Source organism: Tupaia chinensis, unplaced genomic scaffold (assembly GCF_000334495.1).
Source record: "Tupaia chinensis unplaced genomic scaffold, TupChi_1.0 Scaffold000046_3, whole genome shotgun sequence".
Lineage (NCBI taxonomy): Eukaryota > Metazoa > Chordata > Mammalia > Scandentia > Tupaiidae > Tupaia > Tupaia belangeri.
Window position 1 is genome coordinate 6001475 of NW_006159504.1, and position 23610 is coordinate 6025084.

At 43.0% G+C, this 23610-nt stretch overlaps 1 protein-coding gene across 3 annotated transcripts in view; it reads left to right on the forward strand.

The window, feature by feature from the left end:
- The window catches only part of ATP6V1H (ATPase H+ transporting V1 subunit H), a 137909-nt gene that overhangs the window by 19317 nt on the left and 94982 nt on the right, over positions 1 to 23610 (forward strand). For 2 of the 3 annotated variants that reach the window (XM_006140886.3, XM_027773809.1), the window contains exons 4-6: positions 2463 to 2576; positions 7983 to 8087; positions 11958 to 12011. In XM_006140886.3, the coding sequence (XP_006140948.1) occupies positions 2463 to 2576; positions 7983 to 8087; positions 11958 to 12011 (273 nt within the window). The remainder of the gene's footprint in view (positions 1 to 2462; positions 2577 to 7982; positions 8088 to 11957; positions 12012 to 23610) is intronic. The other variant, XM_006140887.3, reaches the window with a different exon arrangement.

Sequence of the window (23610 nt, forward strand, 5' to 3'; positions counted from 1 at the left end):
CTATTTTTTGGTCTTTAGGGGCCTTTTTTTTTTTTTTTTCCTTTCTACCACCCAGCCTCCTAAGGATGCTCTCAGTCTCTTTTTATCTTCTTCTCTTCCAGGAAGTGATAATGTCTTTTCAAAAATGTTACCTCTTCCTTTATTCAGTGCACTGGTCTACAAGAAGTCTTTTCCATTTACTTCACAGTTAATGTGTTTATTTTCTGGTGGTGATTATAGATTCTTTTGAGCTTGTATCTTCTACACATTTTTTAGTTATATCTACTGCTCCAGAAGCGTTGAGGTGGGAATGCGAGAGATAGCTTTGCTGGAATTTGTTGCTTAGTTTTTATGATTAATTAGAAATGTGTCTCTTATTATTCCAATGGTGTGTTTTATATCTTTTTATTATTCTTTTTGGTGACCTGTATTTATGAAGGGTCAGTGGAGAAATCCAGATTTAGATCGCTGTTATCCTCACCCACCAGCTCAAAATATATGCATGTGTGTATTTATTGGGTTGTTGAGAAAGTCATGATACATTTTTGCATAGAAATACATAGAAAAATACATCATGACTCTCTTGGTGATCATTTTATATATGTGTATATATGTTTTCTGTATATGTGTGTGTGTATATATATATATATATATATGTCTTTTTGTGTGTGCGCGTGTATGTATATACATATATGTATTTAAGTTTTTGCTATAGGGCACATATACTCACCAGAGAGAGACAGAGAGAAGGAAGGTGAGAAACCACTTCCCACCCTCCCAGGGGACTGGCCATGTTGCAACCCTTTCTCCTTCATTTTCCTCTCAGGATTTGGGACATGCACGTATGTGTGTCCTGTGTGATTTTCCAGCCGCTGGTCCCTGACTTAAACCATGGCTGGCCATGTAGGAGTCCAACACTATAACCATCATGCCACCTGCTGGCCCCCAGCTCAATGTATTTTAGCACTTGATTTTATCTGTAAAATTTTAGTTACATTGAGAAATTGTCATATACCTTTACTGTTCAAGTTCTTGTGCTGCTTAAAAAATTATAACTAAAATTTTTCCTTATTTTAACCCAATTGTTTCATTCTTACCACTTCTGAATACTTTTGGCAGGCTTGCTTTTTCTTCATGTTTGACTTTTATACCTGTTTTTGAGGATTTGGTTGTATTATGTACCTGGGTCTCATGTGTGATCACTGAGCGTACCTGACTGGAAGGACATCCCCTGTTCTCTTAAGGGTCGAAGCCTGAGCGCTTCCACCAATGATGGAGTCACGGCCTGCCTGAATTTTGAATTTTTTTGGTAGAGTCGTTATTATAACTATTTCAATGACTAATCGAGACTTAAATGATTCATTACTTAAGGAGATGGTAGTCTATTCCTCAGATAGGTAGCCTAGCACAGATTAATATTAAAATGAAAAAAAAGAAAAATATTAATATGAATGTATTTAAAAAGAATGAAATGTTGATCTGGAAATGAAAATCATTGTTTATGAGGTCATTTGCAGTCTTCCTGAATATTGCTACTTGGTAACTGTATTCATTTAATGACCCGGAAAGTGGATTTCAGTCAGTGAAATGCAGAGGGCATTTAGGTGAAAGGTGTTTGTGTGATTTGAACTAAGAACACACCTACTCAGATCTTCTACTGACTGCTAATGTAAGATGTTTTTGCTGTCCCTCTATCCCGTGAACATTTGGAACGTGTCCCTTGTGTCCCTCGCCTGCCCATGGGTTGGTGGTGCTTCCTGCTGGTCCTCCAGCTTCACCTGACTTGTGGTCACCTGACTTGTGCCCTCCCGATGCGGATTTCCTCTGAGGTCAGGGTGCTTACACATCGGTGTTGGCAGAGCTTCCAGACAACTTTGGGAACCGCTGCAAAGGTGCAGCCTGAGGGAACCAGCAGTTAGCGTAATGGCTATGTCGCTGGACTCCCACGTAGTCGACCGCGGTTTGCGTCCTGGACCCGGTGGCTTAAAACTCACGCTGGGCACGTGTACGTGTGTGCCCAAGATCCCGAGAGGAGAATGGAGGAGAAGGGATTGCGGCGTGACCATCCCCCCTGGGGGGTGATTTCTCGCTTTCTCTCTCTCTATCTCTCTCTGTCTGTCTGGTGAGCGCACGTGCCCTATAGCAAAAACCTCTCCAAAAAAAAAAAAAAAAAAGAGAGAAAAAAAGGTGCAGCCTGAGAATAAATTAACTGATATTCTCACATCTTGTGACTTAAAATCATTGATCATTAAAAGTTGTTGTGTTTGTAAAATATCTGTTCCTACCACTGTATACCTGCCCCGTGATAATAGTGACAGGCCAGTCATAAACACACTTCGCCGCCCCCCCGTCCTGCTACTGTGCACACGTGAACAAAGAGGGCATGCTGATGGGACGTGAAACAGCAGGTCGGGAAGCAGCGCACAGTCTTGTCCTTAGCAAAGTCTGTTGTGGTCACTGATATCATTTCCTTTCTCTTTCAGGAAAATCACCAGCGTGTCAGCATTTTCTTCGACTATGCGAGACGTAGCAAGAACACTGCCTGGCCCTATTTTCTGCCAATGTTGAATCGCCAGGATCCTTTTACTGTTCATATGGTAAATTCTGAATTCTTTTTAAGAAATATAATGTAAAGGCCAGGTGCTGGCATGGAGATTCAGATGCTAGATCCCACATGACTGACTGACTGGTTTGAGTCCCAGTACTGGTGACTTGAAATAATATGCCAGGCACATGTGTGTACATGCCCAAAATCCTGCAAGGAAAGCGGAGGAGAAGGGATTGTGGCATCTCTTTTATGGGGGATTTTTTACTTTCTTGCTTTCTCTGTCACTCTGGCAAGTATGTAACCCTTACAGTTTGAGTTCTTATGCAGCTGAAAAATAGTTGTAACTAAATTTTTTTTTCCTGCTTTAACCTAGTTATTTCATTCTTTTTTTTTTTTTTTAGAATTATTCTTTATTTAATTCCATTTGTTATTATTATTGTTTTTAATATGACCAGACAGAGACAGAGAAAGGGAAAGCAAGAAAGCAAGCCACTAGGTCTGGGACTCAGACTGTGGTTGGCTATGTGGGAATCCAGCACCTTTAACTACCACGACACCTGTCAACCCCGTCCTAGTTACTTCATTCTTACCTGTAGCAAATTAAAAAAAGCAAGATAATTTTTTATTATTTTTTAAAAATTGTGATCACATTTTGATGGCAATAAGAAGCAGACCCGAGCTGTCTGTGACTTAATCACCTGCCCGCGCCCAGAGGAGTCGTTGCTGGCCATTAGCTTTCCTTGTTGGCGTGCAGTAGAGGGGACACTGGGAAGCCACAGGCAGATGGAATGGCAGTGACGCAGCTAAAAGTTTTGTAGATGTCCTGCCGAACTCAGTGCACCTGTGGTGAATTCACACATGCCAACACCTCTATAACGTGGCAGGTTAACCACATTATATAGAAACCACATTTATGTAGAAATCAAATTTCGTGAGACCAATGGGCTGCGTGGTGCTGAAGGCCCTGGGTTCCTACATGGCTGACTGCAGTTTGAGCTCTGGACCCAGTGGCTTGAAAATCACACTAGGCACGTGTGCTCACCAGAAAGACAGACAGACAGAGACAGACAGAGAGCTAGAATGCGAGAAATCAACCTCCAGGGGGGATAGCCATGCTGCAATCCCTTCTCCTCCATTCTCCTCTCAAGATCTTGGGCATGCACAACACATGTGAGTTTAAGCCACCGGGTCCGGGACTCAAACCACGGTTGACTACATGGGAGTACAGTGACATAGCCATTATGCCAACTGCTGGTCTTTAAAAAAAATTTTTTTTGAAAGGTTTTTATGCCTTAGGGCGTGTGCGCTCGCCAGAGAGAGTGAATGAGAGAGAGAGAGCGCGCGTGTGTGTGGGCCACACAGAGGGAGAATGAGAAATAACTCCTTATGAGGGAGTGGCCATGCCACAATCCCTTTTCTAGTTCTCCTCTCAGGATCTTGGGCATACATGCCTATGCACCTGGCATGATTTTGAAGCCACTGGGTCCAGAACTCAAACCACAGATGGCCATGCAGGTGTCCAGTGACATGACCAGTACACCATCTGCTGGTTCTGTTGTTAAAAATTTTTTTTTAATAATTATTCATTTAATTTCATTTATTCATTCATCTTTTTCTAATTTGACGAGAGAGAGAGAGAGAGAGAGAGAGAGAGAGAGAGAGAGAAAGTGAGAAAGCAGGCCACCAGGTCCAGGACTCGAACCATAGTCAGCCATGTGGAAGTGCCCAGCGTCTTAGACAACCACGCCACCTGCTCGTTCCTGCCGGGGTCCTGCTCCACCCAGGGTGGTTGAGACTCACACACAGGAAGGTGACATGGGTGATCAGAAACAAAAATTAGACTAAGACCTCAATGCCTCTTAGCATGTTCTCAGCTGGCCACAGCCAGAGCCATCTCCAGACTGCAGCCTTAGTGGCTACCAAACACATGTATTTATTGAGGGATGTCTTACAGGAGTAGGAGGGGTGAGGGGGAAATAAACGTTTTACTCTAAGAAATAGGGTATACAAAGTACGGAAATAAGAATCATAAAAAATGATGCACTGTTCTGTTTGAACAGGTGAAGCCAAGCACAGTTCTCAGAACGAAGGAGTCTATTTGTCTGGTGCATATTCTTCTTAAGTCTTGATTACCGGACAGGGCCTTTTTAAATGAGAGGGTCTTGTAGCTCAGGAGACAACACAGGATGGTTTATTAGCAGTTTTTCATAGTTAACAGCATATAGGGGAAAAACTGTAGTTAGGTACTATCTGTTGCCTGCCTGAATTTAGATAAGAACTTCCAGCTAAGATAGTTACTCTTCCCCCTGGAGCCTTCAGGTGTGTTTATCCTCTCTCTGTTAGCCAGATTTGTCCTTCCTCTGTTAACCAACAAATCCCTGTATTTATTTGCTGAATTTTTTGTCTGTTAAGCAGTGAATTCTTGTGCTTTATCTTTAAGTCTGTGTCATGGTGGTGGATATGCTAATTTGACCTGCAGCTTTAACAAGGGGTATTGATGTAAAACTTGCCTTAATCTAAGTTAGTCTACATATGCTACTAATGCTAATTTGGCTTATACTAACTTAATCTAACATATGTTAATTTCAGCTTAAAACAGGCAAGTGGGTGAGCCTGTCTCAGGTTTCCTGACCCTCCCGCGGATCACTGATTGGCTTTATTATAAAGTTGCAATAAGGTTGGGGGTGAGGAGCTACGTGTTCTAATTGTCAGTTCCTAAAGTTTTAACAATAGGGAACATAGGTTTCATATGTGGTTGGATTAAGGGTGGGGTCTATGTAGTTCCGCCATTGTTTGTTTGATGTAGGTGTCTTCATGGAATGTAGTTTCGGGAAAGCAGCTCCAGCAAGCAGAGATAATTATCAGCTGATGCGGTGCAGCAGCCATCTTGTGATTACCAAGTACGGTGCTGAGAAAAGAAAATCTCAAATATAGATATTAGTTCTTATGGATCTCAATAAAGAATGGAACTTAGATAATTTTATAGGGATCTAAAACTTAATTCAAGGAATCCTAATATATTTTAAAGGGGTGAAACTCTTGTTCACTTGGTGAGGGCGGGGATACAGCTTTTTCAACTGGCGGTAAAGTGACTAACAAGTTAATGAAGAACTTCAAGGTGAATTTGTGGCATACTTAAAACATTCTATTGTGCCTGTGGCACCACTGTTATGTATTTTGTTAGAACATTAGCTATAGTGGGGTGGGAGTGTCCTGGGCCAGTTTCGGCCTAAAAGTTATTTTTAAGCTTATGCTAAATGTATCTTGAAAGGCCTTCCAAAGGTCAAGAAGATTTCTGCCTAGATGTGACTTCAACATACCCTCTATTGTGACCGTGCCAGAGTGAAGCATTGTAATTAACAGTGGGTGGTCAGAGCAAAGGGGAGCGGTCAGGGGACTTTTGGAAAATCTTATCATATACTCAGGATGTATAAGAGAGCTATGTAATTCTTTTATAGTAGTATATCAGGGAGTCAGAGGGGGGGTCGCAAGGCTACCACAGTCTCTGGAGCATATAGCAAGCAGCCTTGCCAACATGCTGATTTGACTCAAGCTTTGCTCAAAAGGTCAAAAGCTCAAAACAGATCCTGGGGCACTACCGGGTCGGACTCCTCCAGGTTCCCATCCATTGTTTAAATATTTTTTAAAACTATTTTTTAAGTGCTGGGGGTGGGAGCATGTGCATTCACCAGAGAGAAGGAGGAGGAGGAGCCCTGTTGGGGATGTTTGTGCTCCCATCCTTGTTTCTCTGTTTCTCTGTTTCTCTAGCCTGTGAAGGTTTTGGGCGTGCATGCCTCACAGTGTTTTTCTTTTTTTTTTTTCTCTTTTTTAGGTTTTTGCCATAGGGTGCATGCACTATATATTGGATTTAAAGAACATTTCTTAAAGAACCAGTAATATGCTTTTTTCTTTCCGATTTTAGAGTCTTTCTCTTACGGCCTGGATGCCTGATTTTAATGTCTTCCAAATTTTCTAATAAAATTGACAGGTATATTAAATAACAAATACTCATGTAGGGCACGATTCATCATTATTAATTGTGTAGGCAAATTCATCTTAACTTCTTACTGATTTGAGAATCTTCTTGCCAGTCTCCATTGAGGGCAGATTGTCATTGGTTTGCCACATGTTGAATGAAGTACTAGGGCCAGGAGTGGCAATGGCAGGTTTCTTTGTCTTTTCCATTTTGCTTTTGCATGTCCTGCTGATACCATTTTCTTTTCCTGGGTTCCTAACACAAATCTTTTTAAGTCAGGTGTTTATCTTGTGAGGTTGGATCAGTTTAAACTGGGTAACGTAGCTGTCATCTCACCTCGCCGGGTACACGCAGCACCAGCAGGTCCCGACGTGGTGGGCAGGTGGAGGTGCTCCTGTGAGCCTCTGGGCTGTAGGATCCAAGGACTCCAGGACCCTTATGGACTGGCATTCTGGCCTTGGCACCATCCCTCCCAGTCTGGTGTGCCTGGGCTCAAATGTGAGAACAACATCTGTCTTCCAGCACAGGAAATTGTCTTGGGGTTAACTAGCCTCAGCCTTTCATTCTCCATGGGCACTGATTATAGCTCATTAATAGAAGTTTCAGAGCAGTGGGTGGCTTTCAGAAAGTAATGACAAAATAATTATTAAATTGGGTTTGAATGTGGAGAAGTAATATTTTTATACTACCTACTTAATAAAAAGGTGATTAATTGTATAGTTTGAAGAAAATTGAGAAATCTTTGAGAAGGAAGGGCTTATGTTGAGAGAGACGGCTTCTAGGGCTTGCGTTGGAACAGGAGGGTGTCAGAACACACAAGGGACTTGGAGTGAATGAGACAGGGCCTGGTAGCCTGTTCCAGAAGCTGCTCAGACCTCTGGCAAGCGATTTGGTGATGTTATGCCTCTAAGAAAGATTTATTTTTACTGGTCTTATTTTAGTCTTAATTCTAACCTTAAAATAATACAGACAATATCATGAAATTCTTAAAACACAGCTAATTTTGGTCCACTTCAGTGGACATATTTAAAAATACATTTTGAATGTTTATATTTCAAAACATATTTCAAAATTACAAAAAATATTAAAGAAATTAAATGTTAAGTGTTTCTTTTGGACAAGTTGAGTGTACCAAAAAGTTGTGCTGCAGAACAGGTATGCATCCTGTTTTTTATGGAATATGATGTGATCCCCCACATACCCCCACGGCCCGAGGGCGTGTGTGCTCACCAGAGAGACAGGGAGAGAAAGCACCCTCAACTGCCACAATCCCTTCCCCTCCATTTCTCCATCCTGTCGAGATTTGGGGCATGCACCCATATGTGCCCAGTGTGTTTCTCAAGCTGTCGGGGTTGGGATTAGAACTGCAGTCAGCCTTCTGGGATCTAGCATTTTTAATCACTAGGCTATGGAGCTGGCCCTCTCATGTGTGTTTCAGAATCAGTGTAGCATTCAGATATATCTCTTCTCTGTTTTCAGGCAGCAAGGATTATTGCCAAGTTGGCTGCGTGGGGAAAAGAACTGATGGAAGGCAGCGACTTAAATTACTATTTCAATTGGATCAAAACACAGCTGAGTTCACAGGTAAAAGAAATTTCTTCAATGTCTTTGAAGGGAATCGAACAGCTGTATTTTCTTGAGCTCTTTCTCGTAAGTATGTTAAATTACAAACATGTTTTACTGCACAAGCCATTTGAACCTGATAAGAAAGCGGAGCTGGCTCAGGTGTGGTTGTTCTCTCCTCCTTTCTTTACTGGCTTCATTCGGAACTTTTCTTTCTGCCTCTTGGGGTTACCTGCTCTTGCTTTCCAGTGGTCAGGGGTGTCTTCCTCCTAGGTTGCTGCCAAAGCCACACAGGTTGGAGGTTGAAAGACCTGCAGGACTCTAAGGAGCTTGCTTTCTCCAGGCCCATGCCAGGAACAGAAACGGTGCAACAGGAGGGATGTGCGGGCATGTGCTGAGCCAGGAACCTTCCAGCTTCCACCTCTGCCTCGGGTCTGTGACCACCAAGACTTGCACGAGAGATCTTGGTTTTGGAAGAGCTCTCCAGAAGTTTCTAGTGAGGTCTTTTATGCCCCTTGGTCACATAACCAGACTGAGCTGTCTAACTTGTTTCACCAGTTAACACACTGACCCTGGGTGTTGGCCAGAGTTTCAAACTGCAGACCGCACCTTAAAGATTGTTGGCCAATACTTGGCTTTTCCTTGGCCAAGAGTATCAGGCTTCCTGTGTCCATGGGGAAGCCGAGCTGCCTGGTCCAGTGGCAAGACGACACTGTCTCTCATGGCGACTCACTTGCATAATTTCACCGTTCATTGTGGGATTCGGCAGTTAGGCTGAAAGTGAGACATGAAGCCTTACTCCGGGTCATCCTGGTCACATCCAGCCTCTCCCACTCTCCTGTGTGGAGGAAGAGAACTTGCAGGTGTAATGACTGGAACATGACACCATTTCTATTTTCATTTTCTTGATTTGTCAGAGTAGGGCAAAGGACAGGACGGTAAGGATGGTGCTGTGCAGTGTTTAGTCTGCTTGTGATTAAGCGCTCGGTGGCTGGTGGAGGTGGAGTGGGAATGCTGTTCAGAAAAGGAGTGAAATGAAGTGGTTCAGAAGAATACTCCGGGGAAGAAAAGGAGAGAGAATGAGACTTTTTGGTGTGGTAGGTGACAGCAGTGGGACTAGGAGAGATGGTAGTTGTCATGCCATTAGTGCTGGATTACAAATAAATACCACTTCAGATAAATTTGGGGTAAGCTGTACTTGGATTTTGGGTGGCTTTTAGATTTTTTTTTTTTTTGAGAGGTTTTTGCTTTAGAGTGTGTGCGCTCACCAGACAGACAGAGATAGACAGAGAGACAGAAAGCGAGAAAGCACCCCCCAGGGGGGATGACCACACCACAATCCCTTTTCCTCCATTCTCCTCTCGGGATCTTGGGCATACACGCACATACGCCCGGCGTGAGTTTAAGCCACCGGGTCCGGGACTCAAACTGCAGTCAACTACATGGGAGTCCAGCGACATAGCCATTACGCTAACTGCTGGTTATGGCTTTTAGATATTAATTTGAGGCATTAAGAGAGGAACATTTTGCTTGGATTTACTTTTTGTCTTATCATCATCTGGGAGCAGAACTACCTTTTGTGTTTCAATAGATAGTTTAGAGTATCTTGAACAAATTTAAACCTCTTTTTTTATGTTAATAGAATCAATTTTAATCCTTTTTTTTTGGAGAGGTTTTTTTCGTTATAGGGTGTGTGCGCTCGCCAGACAGAGAGAAAGAGAGACATAGAGACAGAAAGCGAGAAATCACCTCCCAGGGGGGATGGTCACGCCGCATTCCCTTCTCCTCCATTCTCCTCTTGGGATCTTGGGCACGCACATGTGCCCGGTGTGAGTTTTAAGCCACTGGGTCCGGGACATGAACCACGGTTGACTACGTGGGAGTCCAGCGACATAGCCATTATGCTAACTGTTGGTTCCCAATTTTAATCCTTTTTTGAAGCTATTTTTTTAAAAAATTAATTTTATTTATTATTATTCTTTAATTTGACCAGAGAGATAGCGTGTGCGAGAGAGGGAGAGTGATAAATCAAACTGTCAGGTCCGGGACTTGAACTATGGTCGGCCATGTGGGAGTCCAGCACCTCAACCACTATGCCACCTACCAGCCCCGAGACTTTGTTTTAAAAGGTATTTTTACAGTAGCCACAAATTTGTAGATCTGAGTTAGTGAAGTATTTAAAAAACAAGGTATTTAAAACATGAACAATTAGTGTGTAAAAGTGAGATTTTCACTTTCTGATTGCTGATATGTCATTTGGTATCAGGCTACTTAAATAGGACTCCTCCGTCCTTTTTAATATATTTTTTTTTTTCCTACTTTGAAACGATCTGTCTTTAAACTCTGTTTTGCTCTGATGTCAGCTCTCTGGTCTCGCGTGGAAGGCTCCAGTGTGGCCACCCTCACGGTGACACATGGTGAGGGAGAAGGTCACTGCGGTCTGCCGTGGCTCTTGGGTCAGTGGCATCGGAGGACTTTTCCTCACAGGAACAGCAGTGGTGCCCCTCTCACGGGTGCTTTGTTACCCACGGAGGGATTACCTGTGGCCGTCCCTTGTGAACAGTCCGGAGCTGTTCATTAGAGCTGAGCTTCCTGCTGGTCGATGAATGCCCGTCAGGGCCTCTCCTGTGTCTGCCTCAGTCTTTGGCTTCGAGTGGTGCCCGGCCATCTGCTGCGCGAGGCCTCCTGCCATCGGGCCTCTTCGGGACTAGGCGCATCTGGCTTTGCTTCTCAGCCGCCTCTGCTTCTGCTCGGCTCTGAGCACACGGCCTGTCTTGCTGGGGAACGGACACTTCTTCCGTAGCCGTTTATCAGGGTTCCATGGTGACTCCTTGTTCGGAGGCTCTAACGGGGGTCAGCTGGCATTTTACCTGCTGCTGCCTCACAGTCACGTGATAGTGTTAGATCCAGGTCTCTCTTTCTCCATCATTAGTGTTTTTTTCTCGCTTATTTGTAGGACCAGCATGTCATGATTCTAATAGAAAATCAGCTTTCAAAAGTCCAAGCCAATGGCCACATTGGATATTCTGTTCTTTTTTTAAAAAAAAATTCATGTATTTCTTTTGTGAAAGAAGATGACAGAGAGAGATACCTGCGGTGGATTTATGTCATAATCCTGTTCCCAGCTTCAGCCAGCCAGGCCTGTGGACACACGGGAGACCTCAGGATGCAGACCGGGAACCTCTATGGCCTTAGCCTCGCAGAGCGTGCTTTTACCTCTGAGTCTGTCGTTTCACGTTGAGGGCAACTGGAGGCATTGGTAGTTTATAGAGCTTTGCACCTGGGCAGTGAGGGGCTTGTGCCTGCCACTAGTAGATAATAGTATTGAATGAAATAAAATAAAAAATATCCCTTTAGAAAGTCTTTATCACTTTTCTCTTGCATTTTCAGCCTCTGACTTTCCCACCTTAAGTTTTCTTTCATTTCTGTATAGCATTTGAGATTTTGATTGTCATTGTAACTTGTAAGCATCTCTGTGAATAACCTAATTTTGAGTCCCATGTAGTCTTCTTGTCAAAATTTTCCACAGAGTCCGCTGTAGGCAGTTCAGTTTAAGGCAGTTACCTTATTGGAAAAAATATTTAGTAAGTAAATTGTGAGACTTGGAAATTTATACTATAATAGCTTAATTTATGGAATTTAGCTGTAGCATAGGATTTCATTTATTATGATTGCATTTTTAGAAATTTCTTTGCTCAGATATATGGAAGACTGCAATGCTATTTTAAATATTGTATATCATCTCCTTGCTTTTTGTTTTTTGATGATAGATTCTATTGAGTAGGATTAGGAAAAAAGATTTTGACATTTGTTTAGCTCCCTGTTATAACATGATAAATTAGGATAAAATTAAAAACAAAACTAAGTAATAAGTTATTTATTTCGTAATAGAAACTGCGTGGTAGCGGTGTTGCTGTTGAAACAGGAACAGTCTCTTCCAGTGATGTAAGTATGTTTCTTCTGAATTCCTTGGCTCCTAACACCCTGAAAGTAAATTATTTTGAGTCATAGACTTTCACAGTTTTGAAGGTGTTCATTGGCTCCTGACGTGTGGACCTGTGGACTAGATGCGTCACCTGCAGTTAGGTCGATTGTACTGAAAAACTACGTAGATGTTCGCAGACTGGGGATGATGTTTTCCTGTGGCAAACAAGACTTGTACACAGATGCGTTCTTTGCTATTTCCCTTTTTTCTTTTTCAGGCCACTTTATTTCAGATCTGAGAATCAGAGCAGTGTCTTGCTTTGGAGGTACAACTGGAACAAATTAGAAAGTACCTTCTTTAACTTCAGTCATGTGATTTAGTGTCTTACATTAGTCTAACTAGCAGGTAAACATGAGGTCACACAGTTTAAAAAATTCAGTTACTGGGTGATACTCAAACTTGTTGTCCTGTACTGCTGCTCAGGCCTATAGGTGGCCAGAACTCCCTCCTGTTTTCTTTTTTGGTTTATGCCGTTTAGATTTTTGCAGTAGGGTACGTGTGTTTGTTAGAGACAAAGAGACAGAGACAGGGAAAATGAGAAATCAGCTCCCAGGGGGATGGCCATGCTATAATCCCTTCTCCTCTTCTTGGAATTCTGGACATACACACGTAGACTCCCGGCAGGATTTTCAAGCTTTTGGGCCCCAGACTCCACCGCAGTTGGCCTTGTAAGAGTCCAGCCCTTAACTACCATGCCATCTGCTGGCTCTACTCCCTCCCTCCCTCTTTTTCTTTCTTTTCTGAAAAAGAAAGGGGGATATTTGGAGAGCAGCCAATCTGCAAACATGTGATTAAAACATGTGGCCTGTAGACACATGCAGAAATGTGCTTCTGTAAGCTACTCTAGCAGGGCTATTGACAGGAGGCAAATGCTGCTTTTCTGTGTAAATGCTTCTCAATAACCCTGCTATTGTGTGTCTTTACCAGTGAAGTGAGTTTCTGGTAAACAGCATATAAATAGGTCTTATTTTTAAATCCATTTTTACAGTCTATATCTTTTAACTTGGGAGTTTTAATTTGTTCGCATTCAATGTTATTATCAATAGGTGAGGACTTTTTAATGCCATTTTGGTAGTTATATTTTGTTTGCTTTGTGTTTTATTTGTTCTTTCTCTCTTACTGTTTATTTTATAGTTTAATGGTTTCCTCTAGTGTTAAGGTTTGATTCCTTTCTCTGTCTTATTTGCTATCCACCCTTTTGGTGAGTTTCATGCTTTTGCATATTTTTGTGATAGTAATTGTTATCTTTTCACTTCCATGTAGAAAACCTTTAAGCATTTCTCGTCAAGCTGCTCTACTGAAGATAACTTCCTTGTTTTTGCTTGCATGGGAAAGACTTTCTTTCATTACTGATAGTTTTGCTGGATATAGTATTCTTGCTTAGGCAGTTGTTTTCTTTCTTTCTTTTTCTTTTTTTTTTTTGAGAGATTTTTGCTATAGGGCGTGTGCACTTGCCAGAAAGACAGAGAGAGACAGAGAGACAGAAAGCGAGAAATCACCCCCCAGGGATGATGGCCACGCCGCAATTCCTTCTCCTCCATTCTTCTCTCGGGATCTTGGGCATGCACACACATGCACCTGGTGTGAGGTTTAAGCCACCGGGTCCGAGATTCAAACCACGGTCGACTACATGGGAGTCCAGTGACATAGTCATTATGATAACTGCTGGTCCCAGTTGTTTTCTTTTATTACTTTGGATATATCCCATTTTTTTCCTGGCCTGTAAGGTTTTTGCTGAAAAATCTGCTTTTAGTCTAATAAGGTTCTCTTGTATGTGACTTGATGCTTTTCTCTAGGACTCTCTTTTTATCTTTTTACAGTTAGTCTATAATGTGTCTTAGAGACTATCTTTTTGGGTTGAACCTACTTGGGGACCTTTGCATTTTCTCAATCTGAACGTCCTTATCCCTCCTAAAAACTGAGAAGTTTTCAGCTGTGATATCATGAAATAGTTTTATCTATTCCTCTCTTTTTTTTTTTTTTAAGAGAGGTTTTTCGCTATAGGGCGTGTACGCTTGCCAGACAGACAGACAGAGACATAGAGACAGAAAGCGAGAAATCACTCCCCAGGGGAGATGGTCACAGCTCAATCCCTTCTCCTCCATTTTCCTCTCGGGATCTTGGGCACGCACGCACATGTGCCCGGTGTGAGTTTTAAGCCACTGGGTCCGGGACGTGAACCCCGGTCGACTACGTGGTAGTCCAGTGACATAACCATTACGCTAACTGCTGGTTCCCATCTATGCCTCTTTTCATCTCTTATTTTTTAGAAATCCCATAATGTGAACATTAATGGTGTTTCATAAGACCTGTAGGCTTTCTTCCCTCAGTTTTTTTTTCCTTTTTCATCTGACTACATAATTTCAGAAGACCTATCTTCAAGTTTAGCAATTCTTTTATCTACTTAATCAATTCTATTACTGAAACTCTTGATTGCTCTTATTTTTGAAAAATATATATTCTTAAAAATTCCATTTGTTGTTATTATTTTAAAATTTGACCAGAGAGAGAGAGAAAGGGAAATTGAGAATGTAAGCCACCAGGTCCAGAATTCGAACTGCAGTTGGCCATGTGGGAGTTCAGTGCCCCAACCACCATGCCACCTGCCGGCCACCTTGATCATATTTTAAAATTTCTTAATTCTTCAGCTCCAGGATTTGTTTGGTTCTTTATTGTGGTATCACTGTTGAACTTTTCATTCAGATTATGTATTGTTTTCTTTATTTTTTTTGTTTCCTATTAGAGAGATATTTACTTTAGGGCATGTGTGCTCACTGGAGAGACAGAGAAATCACCCCTCAGGGGCTTGGCCACGCTGCAGTCCCTTCTCAAATATTATCCTCTTGGGATTTTGGGTATGCACACAGATGGGTCTTTTCAAGCTGCCGAGTCTGGGACTCAAACCTGTCAGCCATGTGGGAGTCCAGAGACATAACCATTACACCATCACCACATTTATTATTTTCTTAATTTTGTTGAATTGTCTTTTATATTGTGCTGAGTTTCCTTGTGATCACTATAAATGATATTTTCTTATGAATTCCTTTTCAAGCATTTCATAGATCCTTCCCTTTGTGGTCTGTTGCTGGAGAATTATTGTGTTCATTTGGGTGTCATGTTACCTTTCTTTTCAGGTTTTTTTATGTTCTTATGTTGATATTTGTGTATATGATGCAGCAATTATTTCTACAACTTTATGGGATGATGTTTCATGGCTAAAGACTTTCTTATGTAGATGAATACTAGGATTTTGGTTGGGGAGAGCACGTTGGCTTTATGTTTTAGTCCATTACAGCATTGCTAAACAGAAATCTTGAGGCTGGGTGATTAATAAGAATAAAGATTTGTTTGGCTCATGTTTCTGATGACTGGAAAGTCCAAAGGCATAGGGTTGGCAGCTGCCCAGCCTCTACTGTATCATAACATGGCAGAAAGAAGCAGAAAGTTCAATGGGTGCATGCAAAGAGAGAGTGACCTGTGGGCACTCTGTTAACATTACTCTTATAACAACCTGCTTTCTCAGGGGCTAACCTAGTCCCATGATAGCAAGGACTCCCTCCCCTCATGATAGGCCATTAGTCTACATCATGAAGGTGATGCTCCCATGATCCTAACACTTCCACTAGGTCCCACCTCCCAAAGGTCCCACCACCTCTCAATACCATTATATTGGGGACCAAGCTTCCAGTAAGTACATGAACTTTTGGGTGACAAACAATATCCAAACCATCGCCTTTGGTTCTAGGTAGGCACAGTAGAGTAGTCTCCATGTAGTTTCTTTGGTTGTAATTAGTGTCAGTGATATGTGCAAGAGCCTCAGTGGCCCAAGATGCAGGGGTATGTGAGGCTGGCTTGCTAGGTAAGACCTGGCTGGCCTAATAGAAGGGTGTGTTTATGGGTGGGTAGGGTCACTCTGTTGATTCTGGGAGCAGCATTTGGCAGTGGACAGGTTGCTCAGCTGCTATCCATAGCCCTGTGTAGGGCTGTCCTAACAGCTTTCTCTGCAGCACATAGCTATGGATGGTTCTCTTGGCTATTCCCATGGGATGTGGGTGGGGATAGGGCCACCCTCCCAGTGTGGGAAGCTGTGAATGAAATCAGTTGCCCAGCTGCTCTGTAGCTATAAGGTATAGAGGAAGGGACTCTCTGGCAGCTTTGACTTTGGGTGGTGTCCTATTTTCGGTTGTGCTTGCAAGTCATGGTGGGGGGGGGCAGGGTCTCTCCGAAGCTCGGCTGTGGGTAGGTTCACTTGCCTGAGGCTCCTGAGGCTGCAGGTGGGTGTGGTCAAAAGATGGCTTTGAGTAGCACCAGCCTAGATGGTGGTGACAGGTATAGGATGATCTGGACTTCTGGAGTCTTCTTGCTCTACAGTGTCTCAACCATATCCCTACTGCACTCCAGCATAGATTCTTCAACACTCCAGCTGAATAACAGGTGCATGTTTGTTTTGGTTCTTTTTTTTTTTTGAGAGGTTTTTGCTATAGGGAGCGTGTGCTTACCAGACAGACAGAGACAGACAGAGACAGACAGAGAGACAGAAAGCGAGAAATCACCCCCAGGGGGAATGGCCACGCTGCAATCCCTTCTCCTCCATTCTCCTCTCGGGATCTTGGGCATGCACGCACACGTGCCCGGCGTTGGTTTTAAGCCACCGGGTCCGGGACGTGAACTGCGGTCGACTATATGGGGAGTCCAGTGACATAGCCATTATGCTAACTGCTGGTCCCTGTTTTGGTTCTTTTTTTGTGGGAAGAAAGCACCTTTAGTCAACTGTCTTGCTGGAAGTTCTCTCTTTTTAAAGAAACTTATATATTTAAATTTATTTAAATTTGGCCAGAGAGTGACAGAGAGAGAGGGAGAGGGAGAGAGGAAAGGGAGAGAGAGAGGGAAAGTGAGAAAGCAAACTGCCAGGTCTGGGACTTGAACTCCACATGGGAGTCCAGTGCCTTAACCACTATACCACCTGTTGGCTTTTAACCAAATTACTCTTACATTTACTGTTTTTTTCTTGGCCATAGATCCTGTAAGCTTTATTTCTTTTATTCTTTTTTTCTTCTCTCTTATTTTCCAGTAGTCTCTCTGAACTCACTGATTCTTTCTCTTTTGTTCGATTAATTCTGTTGTTGAGACTATCTATTGTATTTTTCACTTCCTCTTTTATACTTTTTAGTTCTAAGATTTTAGTTTGATTTTTTAAACGTTATTTCAGTCTCTGTTAAAACTTTCTGATAAATTTCTGAATTTTCATTGTTTTCTTGAAGTTTGCTATGTTTGCTATGTTTCTTTAAAACTGCTATTTTAAATCCTTAGACTGAGGGCTCACCCATTGCCATTGCATTAGGGTTGGTCACTGACACCTTGCTTTGTCCATTTGGCAAGGTCATGGATTTCTGTTTACTCCTGTTTCTTACAGACGTTTCTCTTTGTCTTTGCATCACAGGTTTAAGTACTCTTCTTCGTCTTTGCCTGTCTTGATTTGTGTCAGTTCTTCTAAAGTACGTGTGCCCAGAGGTCCTGTGCAGGTTGACTGCGTTTCCTTAGCTTGAGGTTGCTGCCTCCTTGTCAGCACCAGATGGTGCCCTCTGCCTGGGCTCTGAGTTGGGTTCAGTGCCTGTCCTGAGTGGTCCTTGTTGAGGGAGTGTGGCAATCTAGCCTGTGCTAATTAGTGTCATGCACAAAAGTCTTTGGCAGGCACCTCCTCCAGACCGACTGCTGCGTGATGCTGCCGAGTAGCCTGTTTTATTTGGCATCTTCTTTGGCTCAAGTGGAGTGGTCTCTGATTCGTGTACCTGCCATTGTCAGCCCTGTCCTCCTCTCTCTCTCTCTCTCTCTTTTATTGCCAGAGGGCATGTGCACTTTGCCAGAGAGAGACAGAAAGGGAAAGGGAGAAAGCACCCTCAGGGAAGGCATGGTCATGCTTCAGTCCCTTCTCCTCTATCTTCCCATCCTTTGGGACCTTGGACACACACCTACATACTCTTGACATGTTTATCAAACTGCCAGGGCTGAGATTCAAACTGCTGTTGGCCACGTGGGATCCAGCTCCCTTAGCCACTAGGTTATAGATCTTCTCCCCTCCTATTCTCCCCCTAACCCCCAGAAGTTTATTAAAATTTTGTTCGTGAGAGAGAGAGAGAGACAAAGATTTCCAACAGGATCTTATGCTGGTAATTCCTCCTTCCCCAAGCCTTCCCAGCCATCAGGATCGTGGGCAAGCATGCCTGGTGTATACAGGTTGACTAGCGAGCCAAACCCCCAGTATTTTCCTTAAGGATTTGGCATCATGGAGCATCGTGTTACCACGGTGCCACTGAGCTGGCCTGCACCTGCTTTTTCCTATAGCTGACGTTAGCAGTTTTATACCTATATAGGCATCAAGGAAGCTTTCTGTGCATTGAAGCAGGACTGTATTCCTACAGAAAGTCCAGGATCGTGGGAAGGTGGCCATCTGCCTTGATCGCACCTTTTCCAGTGTAGAAACCATGAATAGAGGGCCTCACTTGAGGGTACCTGACTACTTAGGAGAGGGTTTTCCTTGTTAGAGGACTCATTTCCCTTCCTCTCTCAGATTCTCTGCCCTGTGGCCCCAGAGATCATCCCAGCCTCAGCTTTGAGTTCTAGTACATTCTGGGTGATATTATTGGCATCAGAAGTCCTTTCTGTTTTTCCGTGGTGAAGCCAGATGTGTTCTGCTCCACCATTTAGGTGATGCCATTCCTAAGGATTTGTGTTATTAAAGCTTCCACAAGAGGTGCAAGCTCTGTTGACATGACCTTTATGTTTTGGTCTTTCCTGTCCCGTATATTAGAAAAACCAAGGTGACGAATTGAATCGACAGTGTGCGCTGTAAGGGTGTACCTGGTAGATATGTGTGCGTGTACCTCAGATGGGATTAGCATCAGTCACTGAGTAAGACAGTGGCCTTCGATTTCCTGCCTTCTTCCCTTTAGTGCCCTTCTAGCACACATGTGTTCTTTGACTCTTCTCAACGCTCCTTCTTTTCAGATGGCTGTCATCCTGAAGAGTGGATCTCAGTAAGTCGAAAGTGGAGTATCAGCCCTTTCTTTGATTCTTGTAGTTTGACAGGGGAGTCCTAGTCTGGTAGCAGGTAGTTATTGGGCACGTACTGAGTGCCTGACACTGGTTTACTTATTTTACATCCCATCACCAGAGTACCTATAACTCCCTCTCGCGTGTACATCATATTACTAGCCGTATTTATGGATGAACATGGAATCAAGCAGAAAAGCACGGCAGCTTGACCAGGCTGTATATGAATAAGTGGCTGAATTGCCAGAAAAGTAAATTGCTTAGTGAGAGTTACTTGTGAGACAACTGAATTAGAATTGGATCTTCAGGTATTCCTCAAGTCAGGTTGCCTACTAAGATTTTTTTTTTTTTAAGATTATTTATGTTTTTTTTGTGAGCAAGAGAGATAGACAGTGATAGAAGGACAGTACCCTCAAGAGAATCTCATTGCCTCAGTCCACTCAGCCTAGCCAGCCCAAGGGATTTAGGGAGATCTTTGGCTGCAAACCAGGAATCTTCTCATGTGGGCCAGCCTCAAAGAACTTTATATATTTTGCTTAAAGAATTATTTATTTAATTCCATTTGTTGTTGTTATTTTTAAATTTGACCAGAGAGGGACAGAGAGAGAGAGAAAGGGAAAGTGAGAAAGCAAGCTGCCAAGTCCCAGACTTGAACGTTGGCCTTGTTGAAATCGAGCGCCTTTAACCACCATGCCACCTGCTGGCCATAGGAGCTTTGCGTTTTACCACTGCGCTATAATTTGGTTCCTATTCAGGCTTTTCTTTCTTTTTAATTTACTGGAGGGCGTATGTGCTCACCAGAGGGAGAGAAGGAGAAAGACAGAGTAAGCGAGCGAGAGAGAGAAAAAGTGAAAAAGCATCCACCATGGGGAATGGTCATGTCACAGTCTCCCTTCTCCTCCACTTTCCCTTCCTTTTGGGATTTTGGACATGTACACACATGTGCCTGGCATTTTTCTCAAGCTGCTGTATCTGGGACTCGGACTTTTTTTTTTTAATACGTTAGTATTACCAGTTCCCTGGCCTGGTGGTTAAGGTAGCTGGATCCCACTTTGCTGACCTCACAGTTCAAGTCTTGGTTTGGGAGACATGTTTGTGGGTGCTCAAAATTTCGGTAGATGGAGAAATGGAGAAGGGATTGTGGTGTGATGACCATTCCCAATAGGAGGTGCTTTCTCCTCTCTCTGTTGGACCCACACACTCTTAAAAAATTACCAAAACAACAACAACAACAAAACCAAACCGAGTATGTCTGCATCGTGTTTTACAGTCCCTTCAGTTTTTTTTAATGCAGCACTTGGTAAGCTGCATTACATGTCATTGCCAGTTGATGGCAGTATAAAACAAACAAAAAAGGTTTTGCACTTCAAAATGAGAAATAAACACGATTCAACAGTCCTCTCTCTTAAAATGGTCACAGAAGCATCAGTAGAAGTTATGAGTGGGTCGTTAAAAATATTTTTATTTAAGCCACATTAGATAAATGGACTTTCCTTAAAGTGCATTATTCTGTCTTCATCTAATTGTGAAAATGGTAGGCAATGTTGAATTATATTGAATCTTCAATTCTTTACTGTTCTTGAATGTGAGTTATCAATCTCTTCTCCGGAGGAAACAGCACAGCCTCAGAAGTGGATTGTTGTGCTTATACCCTGACAGAAGAATATTCTGTGAACCCTCCCAGACTTGGTAGATTAATAAAGAATCTGGGAATATGTGTTTTTTTTTTTTTTTTTAATCTTTCTTTCCTCTGCCTTTTTGCATTTGTACAGGAGAGCAAGCACCTGCGTTTGCCTGTGTTTAATTGTTTTCTGGCTATTTTTACTGTAGTCTCTTTTTTTTTTTTAAGAAGTATTTAGTTTTATTGATTCATTCATTTATTTTTATTTGACCAGAGAGGGACAGAGAGAGAGAAAAAAGCAAGAAAACAAGCCACCAGGTCTGGGACTCAAACCGTGGTCGGCCATGTGGGAATGTCCAGCACCTTTACCACCATGCCACCTGCTGGTCCCTTTACTGTGGTCTTGATCGAGCGTTCCTTATTGTTCTCTGGAGGTGAATGACTGAGCGCGTCGCCAGGCTCTGCCCGTCTCCTTGCGTGCTGTGCTTCTTCACTGGGGAGCAGTGCTGTCCAGGACTCCCCAGGCTGGCGGAGGTATTCTGCAGGTCTGCAGTGTCCGGCAGGGTGGCCAGGCCACCTGCAGCTGCGGAGCACTTGGAGATGTGTGAGATGTGGGAGTGTGACCGAGGCCGGATTCCCTCTCAGTGTTTTTATAGCTTTACTGAAATATATTTCACATCCCATAAAGTTCGTCTACATGCTGTGCGCCGGGTTACAGAGAGAGAGTTGTCAGCTGCTACTGCAGTCTAGCCCTGTAACACTGCAGGGTCTCGCAAACCCGAAAACCTCCGTAACACTCACAGTTTTGTCCATTCCCGCTCTCCCCTCAGACCCTAGGCATCCGCTCTTCTACCTCCTGTCTCTGGATTTGCCTCGTTGGAGTTTTCATATAAATGAATTCATGTGGGTGGTTTTCTGCGACTGACTTCTTTTACTTAGCATGATGTCCTCAGGATTCTTCTGTGTTTTAGTAGCATTTTAGAATGTAATGAAAGGGACCAGCAGTTAGCGTAATGGCTATGTCTCTGGACTCCCATGTAGTTGATTGCGGTTTGTATCCCGGACCTGGTGGCTTAAAACTCACGCTGGGCGCGTGTGCGTGCGTGCATGCCCAAGATCCCAAGAGGTGAACGGAGGAGAAGGGATTGTGGCATGGCCATCCCCCCTGGAGGGTGATTTCTCGCTTTCTGTCTCTGTCTGGTGAGTGCACACCACGCCCTATAGCAAAAACCTCTCCAAAAAAAAAAAAAAGAAAAAAATGAAAAAAAGCATAGTTTTTCGTCTTTTTGAGAGAGATTTTTGCTATAGGGTGCATATGCTTGTGGGAGAGGCAGAAAGTGAGTTATCACCCCCCAGGTGGGATGGCCATGCCACAGTCCCTTCTCTATTCTTCTCTCAGGATTTGGGACAAGCACACACACGTGCCTGGCATGACCTTTCCAGCTGCCAGGTCTGGAACTTGAACAGCTGTTGGCCATGTAGGAATCTAGCACCTTAACTACTATGCCACCTGCTGGCCCCTGACCAGGTTCTTTAAATTGTTTTCTGGGGCGGCTCTAATATCCTTGTTAATAGGAGGTTAATTTTACTTTCTCCTTTTTTTTTTTTTTTTTTAATTTGCCAGAGGGTTCATGTGCTTGCCAGAGAGAGACAGGGTGGGGGAGAGAGAAAGCACCCACTATGGGTAATGGTCACGCCATAGTCCTTTCTTCTCCGTCTCTCCTGTGAGGGTTTTGGGCATGTACACACACATGCCGGGTATGTTTCTTAAGCTGCTGGGTTGGGATTCAAGACATGCTGCTGGCCTTAGAGGATCCAGCCACCTTAACCACCTCACTGGCTGGCCCTACATTTTTAATTTAATGCCGCGCTACTGTGATACTTTTCAGTCTTCTGAAAAAGTGGAGAACTTTCTTGATTTATTTCTTTATAACTTTTTGATAAATCCATTAAGAGTGCTGGTGATTATCTTGGTGATAAGAAAATCCAGTATTAAAGTATTTGAGTACAGGACTTTCTTTTGCATGTCATTTTCAGAGTATAGCAGCAGTAACAATGGTAGATAATTGAATAATATGTATTAGCTGTGTTTTTGGTAGTTGTAGAGAAAGCAATAATTAGGTTGCAAAGGAAAAGTTTGTGAAGTAAATCATATTTTCTTAGCTATGCCAACAGTAATTTCTTCCTATAATTAAAGAGTCTCAGTAGTTTGTAAGTGACTTGCATGACTAAGCAAATTAGATTGAAAGTAATACTTGAAGATTTATACATTTGTAAATTAATAGTGAAATTATTTTTTCTGTAAGATTGTATATTTAATATAGGTATTTTAGAAATATTGAGCAGAGGGTCTTTTTTTTTTTTTTTAAGAGGTTTTTGCGTGTGCTCGCTGGAGAGAGAGAGAGAGAGAGGGAGAGACAGAGAGAAAGTGAGAAATCACCCCTAGGGGATGGCCAGACTGCATTCCCTTCTCCTCTGTTCTTCTCCTGGGATCTTGGGCATGCACACACAAGTGCCTGTGGGAAGCTGCACATCAGCGAGTCTGCCGAGGTTTCTCAGAGGGCAAACAATTACCATGATTGGTTCCCTTCCAAAAACCTGACCTTCGAAACCTTGCTCTGATTGGCCACTAGAATCCCTCAAATTTGCATATCCGGCACCTCATGATTGGTCCAAAAGCAACCAATCATAAACCGTTAACAACCAATCAGGGCCCACCGTTTACAACCAATCACAGTCCTCCATTTACAACCCACCAGAGTGTATATAACCACGATGCCTGGCCCACAGTAGCCAGACGATACAGACGACCGAGAAGACGACACAGACGACTGAGAAGACGACACAGACGACCAAGACGACGACGACGACCAGGAAGACGACAAATG